The sequence below is a fragment of the Condylura cristata genome, unplaced genomic scaffold, assembly GCF_000260355.1.
Source record: "Condylura cristata isolate star-nosed mole 26May11 unplaced genomic scaffold, ConCri1.0 scaffold00008, whole genome shotgun sequence".
Lineage (NCBI taxonomy): Eukaryota > Metazoa > Chordata > Mammalia > Eulipotyphla > Talpidae > Condylura > Condylura cristata.
Window position 1 is genome coordinate 5,698,338 of NW_004567109.1, and position 7,221 is coordinate 5,705,558.

The 7,221-nt window shown below is 53.0% G+C and overlaps 1 protein-coding gene across 1 annotated transcript in view; it reads right to left on the reverse strand.

Annotated features, from left to right (window-relative positions):
• Positions 1–455: 455 nt before the first annotated feature.
• The window catches only part of AGMAT (agmatine ureohydrolase (agmatinase)), a 10,037-nt gene continuing 3,271 nt past the window's right edge, over positions 456–7,221 (reverse strand). Inside the window, exons 2-7 of the mRNA XM_012722173.1 lie at positions 6,466–6,668; positions 4,773–4,821; positions 3,605–3,800; positions 2,782–2,961; positions 1,339–1,423; positions 456–625 (exon numbers count right to left, since the gene is read on the reverse strand). Of these exons, the coding sequence (XP_012577627.1) occupies positions 552–625; positions 1,339–1,423; positions 2,782–2,961; positions 3,605–3,800; positions 4,773–4,821; positions 6,466–6,634 (753 nt within the window). The 5' untranslated portion in view covers positions 6,635–6,668 and the 3' untranslated portion in view covers positions 456–551. The remainder of the gene's footprint in view (positions 626–1,338; positions 1,424–2,781; positions 2,962–3,604; positions 3,801–4,772; positions 4,822–6,465; positions 6,669–7,221) is intronic.

The window sequence follows — 7,221 nt, forward strand, 5'->3', positions numbered from 1 at the left end:
CCCCCCCCCCCCAACATCTTTCACCAGAGGGGAAAGCCAAATCCAAGTGCTACACCTTTTTTTGTTTTTTGTTTACTGCCCCTTAGAAGTATGAGCTGCTGAGGGGGCCCTCCCTGGTGGCGCGACAAATTAGGATGTGGCACTGCAAGCTGGCCGCAGCCGCTTCAGTGCAAGTTCAAGCTCCAGTCCCAGAGCTGACTCAGAGGACGCAGCAGACCTCTCCTGTCTTGCCCACTGCTCCCCTCAGCAGTGTGTTTCAGTCAATCTAGCTGTTCTGCTCCCCACTCTGCTCTGGTGAACCCTCTCACCACCTCTGCACCTCTGGCCTGTACCCCAGTTCTGTATGCATAAAGAAAGAAATCTTAAAAAAAAAAAAGTATGAGCTGCTCGTATTAGGGTTCCTCGGGAGGAAGCCCTGATCTCAGCCACCAACAACATTTGGAGCGAACGTTTTATTGGCATAAACTCAAGGATTCAGCTGCTTGCTCATAACTTCTTCCTGAGAACTTGTCCTCCACACAATCTGGTGTTTTGTCCTGGAGAACGGCAGCTCAGACGGTTTTCACCTTGGGGAGAGCACACAGCATCTCAAACAGGAGGTTGGCCGCCAGGAGGGCCGTGTTGCCTGCAAAGGAAAAACCCGTGTCAGCACCACACCCGGCGCCTCAGGAAGCTGGGCTTCCCGGGACCCCTTGGCCTCCAGGGGTGTGGGCCCCTGCAGAGGCCTGAAAACCTAGGAGGGTGGCCCCGCTCCCCACGACTCACATTCCCTGGCACTCTGTTCCAACAAGCATCATTTAGAAACTATTTTAAAACTTGAAGGTTGTTTGCTCTGAGAACAGATTCCCCTGAAGGAAAAGCTCTGGGTGTGTATTGTGTTGGCCACTTACCCCATCCTCAAGGCGAGTGAGGCCTAACTGGCAACTTTCCTAAGTGAAAATGAGTGGGATGGCGTCTGCTTCCAGTCCCTCTCCGACACTCGCTTGCTCCTCACTTTTTAATGCTATTAAATATTATTTATACTTTGAGAGCTCACTTTTGATTGAAACATCACAGGCGAGCGAGCTGCCCCGCTGTCACTGAATGGCAGGCTGGTTCCTCTGCTGACTAGTGGGCAAGCTAATAATACTTAGCCACCTCCCCGGGGTTTTGTTAGGGATAATTAGCTCGCGTTGGTAAGGCGTGCAGTAGTAACAGGTTTATTTTCCTCACTGTAGGACATTCTTGGCAGGCTCCCGAGCTGTACAAACGGCCCATCCAGCCACCTTGTATCAAGAGCTGCAGGGATGCCATTTAAGCTGTGGCTGCCTACTGACCCGGGTGCTCTCGCTCACTCACCTGAAGGATCGTACAGCGGGGAGACTTCCACGAGGTCACAGCCCACCACGTTCAGGCCTTGACAACCCCGGATGATCTCCAGAGCCTGTCGAGTTCAAGTCATAATCATTTACAAAGAAAGGCAACCAGGGGCGTCTCCATGAGTCCTCACCCACGCCCACCCCTTGGCTTGGAAACTGTTCCTTTGCCTCAATAAACATTCCCTGATGTCAGGCACACTGGCGGGGATCCCAAAGACAATGATGGGGCACACAGTCCCTGCTCCCCAGGGCTCCGCAGTGTGAGGAGACAAGCAAGCCGGTCATTTTTGGGTCAAGCGTGAAGGACTTCAAGAAAAGCATAAGACAACCCAAGCATAGCTAGCAGCCTGGAGCATGCGCAGAGGCTTCCGCAGTGGGACACAGCTCAGCGGCTGGATGACTAGGTCGAGAGGGACGCGGGCAGCGGGATGGAGACGCACCAGAACTATCCACAGGTGTGGCTGCAAGTTGGGAGCGGTTGGCAGGAGGAGAGTCGGTGTGTGAAAGCCTTTACAGGTGAAAAAGAAGGATGACGAGTTGAGGGATAATAGCTGTTTTAGACTTATCCGATGGGAACTGAGGCTGGTAATAGACGAGGTTTAAGTCGTTTTCACTCACCCTGAAATACCTTTGAATGGCGTCTGTGTCTGTCTGACCCAGTCCTCCAGGGACAGAGCAGTGCACGCGAGCTGCCACCCTCCTGAGCTTCCCTTCTAGTTAAAACCACATTCCAACCCTGCCCCTCCATGGGCCTCACGGGAGCTGTATTGGGGCGCTGCTAGAACTGAATGTTCTCAGTAGTTGTTAATCCCACCGCACACTTTTTAAATGTAAAGCTGAAAGAGAAGTTGACTGTTCCTAAGAGGAGGCTCTACAGTTGTCCCCATGAGCCAACCACAGATGGACCAGAGGCGGAAAGACCAGATGAAGAACTGCACCCCAGATTTAGAAGAAGTTACCGTCGGCCTTCCCTGGTGGCACAGTGGGTTGGAGCGCAGCACTGCAAAGCTAAGCCAAGCTGTGGCCACTTCAGTGCGAGTTCGATCCCCAGCCCAAGAGGTGACCCACAGGGCGCAGCAGACCCCTCCTGTCTCCCCGCTGCTCCCCTCAGCAATGTGCTTTGTCAATCTGCCTGTTCTGCTCCCCCATCTATTTCTGGTGAATCCTCTCACTACCCTCTGGACCTCTGGACCTCTGAGATTCTCACTCGAGTTCTGTGTACATAAATAAATAAAATCCTTTAAAAAAAAAAAGTTACTAGTAACATCAAGCACACCTAAGCAAGGCAGTAGTCGACCGCAGCAGTGCTGAGATCACCCAGGTGCTCTGCTTTGAACATCACAAAGGCTCTCTTTGAGTCCCAGAAAAGTGAGGAGTTAGGAATCCACACCCCCAGGAACTGTCACAGGTGGACCCGCCTTACCTGACTCGGGGTGAGACCAGCGATTTCGGGCGTGCCAGTCCCTGGGGCGTAGGCGGGGTCCAGGCCGTCAATATCAAAGCTGATGTACATGGGTTTGCCCCCCACCTGCTGTCTCACCTCCCCCATCAGAGGGACCAGGGACTTCATCCAGCAGTCTTCAGCCAGCACCACCCGGAACCCCTGCAGAGAGGGCAGATGAGCAGGGGCGAAGGGGAAGCATTCGCGGGGCACCAACCCCAGGCCGAGCTCCACACGTGCCCAGTGGACTGTCCCTCAGCCTCCGAGAGGAAGCTGCTACTGTCCCCACTTCTCTGGTGGGAAAGGAGGGACAGTGGCCGGCTAGGAGGCGGGAACAAGTCAGCTGACCGATGGATGGGGTCCGAGGAAGCATCTCTGAGGCAAGAGTGAGAATCTCAGCAGCCCCGACCAACACCCCCCAAACACCTCGTTCCAGAAAACCAGGCTTTGCACGCTCCGAAAGCAGAAAGCTGGGTGTCCCCGCTGGGCACACGCGCCATTTGCCCAGTGCTGAGGTGGAGAACCGAGAAGGCGTGGACCTCATCAGCCCTCGTCAGCCAGCCACACCTGAGGGCCCCCTGCTCCGACTCATGTCCCCACCGGTGACAAGAGGCTCCTCTGCCTCCTTACTGACATTCTCGCTCCTCTCTGCTCCACAGGGCCCTTCCTCATGAGGCAAATTTAGCCTTTCATCCCCTTTCTGAACCGGATGAGGAAATTTGGATCCATCGTGCCCAAGCGGAGAGGAACAACGGAGAGGAAGGCGCTGGGGGCGGGAGTAGGGGGAGGGCACTGGCCCTGTCACCTGGCTCCGGCTGTATCTGTAGGGGTCCAGGGTCACTGAAGAGCCCCTGATGCCGATCTGCACCACACGCTTGCAGTCCAGCAGCCCCTCATCCACGCAGCGGCGGAAGGGCGTCCCGTGGTAGAGCTTCTCGCCCAGGGCCTTGTCGGCGGTGTCCATGTGAGCATCCACATGCACCAGCCCCACGGGGCCATGCCTGACAGCAAACGACAGGGTGGCTCAGGGCCGCCTCCCGCGGGACCAGGCCACCCACACCACACAGCCCGCGAGGGGAGCTGGGCGTCAACTGCCAGCCACACGGCGGGTTTCAGTCTCCAAGTCACTCGGCAGCTCAGACCAGGAAACTCCAAGGAGTCTGGCAGATAACTGCCGTGCACTTTAACTACCACCTGCGCCCCAGCGCCCACAATTCTCTTCGCTGAGAGCTGGAGAAGGCTGGGAGCATGAGAAGGCAGGGCAGCGGCTCCGGTGAGCTGGGCCGAGGATGCACTTATTATGCAGAGCCGCCAAGAAGCAGCTTCCAGCCCACCGACTCTCCACCCTCCCTAGCAACCCTACCAAGCACCCCAAATAAACACACAACCCAAGCCCAAGGGAGAAAGCCATGCACACCCAGCCCCAAGGCTATTGCCCTTCCCATATCTGAATTCTGGGGCGACCCCAGCCTAGGCCCTGCCTTTTCTCAAGCTAACCGGTTAGTCCATCTCTGGTAGACCCCGCTACGGGGAAATCCATCGCCTCATTCTCCAAGAAAGATTCTCTTTCTGGAAAAAATTAGTCCTCGGTGATACTTCACTGTATCTCTCAGTATTTGTATTTGGTCTCAGAAGCAAAACAAAAACTGAGGTTAACGTTCCCCCTAGGGGTTCATCTTCCAAAACCCCAGGGAAGTTGAAAATGCTGATTGTGCCTCTGGAGCAGTTCTGGGGCAAAGGAGGGTGCCAGGGTGTTAGTGATAAATTGTCTTGGCTTCCAGCGGTGATTGACAGAGACACCCGGAGCTCAGTGTTACTTTTGATGCAGGGAAGCAACTCAGCAGGGAATTTCCTATCACCCCCATGACCTGAGCCAGCAGAGGCTACCGGATGCCACCCACAGCAAACCACTCACTCTCCTCCCTGGCGCCTGCATTTCGAAACCTCACTGGGCCCAGACACTTGGGACTTACTTTTTTGCCACTGCTTGCAATATGGGATATGTAATTGTGTGGTCTCCACCTGCAAAGACAATGAAGAAACATCTGGAATGTGGATAGGCTGAGGAGACCATGTATTACATGGAACAGTTTCCAGTTTGCCCAATTCTGCCACCTATCCAGTTAGATTGAACAACTATAACCGCAGCTAAAGTCAGATCTAGTTCAGCAGTGAGAACATGGGCTCTGGATGGATGTATGAGATGACATCATCATTTTAAAAAGCCAAATAAATAAACTAAGGCTTGCAGGTAAAATGCCCAGAGCACTGTCCAACAGAAATTTCCTCATGGCCATGTCCTATTTTTTTCCACTGGCCACTTTAGTAGCCATGAGTCACATGTGGCTTCTGAAATGTGGTTCAAGCAAGTGAGTAATGGCATTTTAATGAGTGCTTAAATTAATAAATTAGTAATTTAAATAATTTTAATTAAAATAGTCACATGGAGCTAGTGGCTACCAGAGTGGACAGCACAGGCTTTTCTATTGGTAGTAATTAAAAATAACAACAGCTAACACTGGTTGATGTTTAAAAGATGTGAGGTACAAAAATGAATGAAGAAGTAAAACACAGGCCTCCCTGGTGGCACAGGGATGAAAGTCTCAGCCCTATCAAGAGCTCGATCCCCGGCCAGGGAGCTGACCCACATGGTGCAGCAGACCTCTCTTCTCTCCCCTTAGCAATGGATTTCAGTAGATCAGCCTGGTCTGCTCCCTACACTGTCTCTGGTGAATCCTCTCACCCCCTCTACCTCTGGCCTGCACCCCAGCTCTTGTATGCATTAAAAATAAAAAAGTAAAACACTCCAGGCACCATGCTGGACACTTCCACTACGGGTCCCCCCACATAGGGGCAGGACAGTCAGGGGCGGTGTTACTTCTGTTTTATATGAGGAATGAAGCCAGTGCACAGTGGAACTGATTTCAAATCTTGCTGTCTAGAGACCACACTCCTCACCTCTCTACTCTGCAGGCTAGACTCTCTGGCTTGGCAAAAACAAAACTGGGTATTTAGTGAAAGATCCATGTCATTTTAACTCTGTGTGAAGCAGAAGAGAAAGAAATGTGCCAGTGAGTGCCAGGGACCAGGTAGAGAAGGGCAGGGGAGCTACCCTGCAGAGAGACACGGACCCCAACAAGGAGGGAACTTGGCCCTTTGCTGGTCGCTCAAGGTCACTAAGACAAGGCCCTTGAAATGGTTAAAAAGTCACAACTGCGTCCCGGTGGCAGCTTTCCCAGGTCTGGGATCAGGAGCTCAAAGGTAAATTTAGCCGGGATGCAAAATTTGAGGAACACCCAAAAGCTCAGTAAACTAGATAAGCGCTATTTGAATGTGATATTTCAGAAATCAAAAACAACACCCAAAAAGGAAGCCACGGCCTAAGGAGGGGTGGGGCAGTAGCTGCTGTCCCGGACAGTCTGGGAGCCGCACTTACCCTGGACGTTTTCAGAGCCCCTAAATGCTGCCCTGGGCACACGTGTCCCTAGACTCTCCCTAGTCCATCCCTGGGGTCCTGCTAGGGCAAACATGTGTGCTTCCCACCTCCGCAGTAACATACATGGTGAGAAATGCGGTGTCTCCTGTCCCCACCTGGAAACAGGGTCCTCCAGCCCGGCCCTACACAACCCCCAGCCCAGGGCCACGCTCGCCCTTGAGGCCTGTTACCCAAGGTCAGTGGGATACAGTCAGCTGCTACGATCTTCTCATAGGCCTCTCGGATCAGGCGGCAGCTGTCCTGGAGGTTGTAGAGATTGACGTTCACGTCCCCCAGGTCTGCAACCATGAGCGACTGGAAAGGGACAGCCCCTGTGCTGGGGTTGACCCTCCGAATCATCACTGACTCCTCCCGGATGCGGCGTGGTCCAAACCTGAAGGAGGAGGGATCTATGAGCACCTAAGGGTGCAGAAGCCTGCCTTCTCAGCCTCGCTGTCGGGGCTGGGTGACATTTGGGGGGAAGAGGGTGAGATCCTGCACGCTGTACGACGTTTAGCAGACGCCAATACACAGCTTCCAGATGCAATACACAGCTTCCAGCCAAATACGCCTCCAGAAGTTGCCAACTGTGGGGGGGAGGGACACAGTGGGGGGTCCTGGAGGGAAGGAACCCCAGATCCTACTCATCTAGGCTATCTATGAAAAGGATTCAAAGGCACACATTTATTTGGCCACCCATCATCAATTAATAAATGGTTTTAGGGAATTTCTTAATCTCCCTGAGCCTCAGTTTCCTAAGCTGTAAAATCAGAATCATGATCTTTACCCTGTTGCCGTTAGAATTATGAGGTCATCTACACAAAGGGCCTGGCACTCAGTAGACACTTAATAAATGGTGGCATTTAGCCCAAAAGTAGATGACTGGATGAAAAAGATGTGGTACATATATACAATGGAATATTACTCAGCAACCAAAAAAGAGAAAC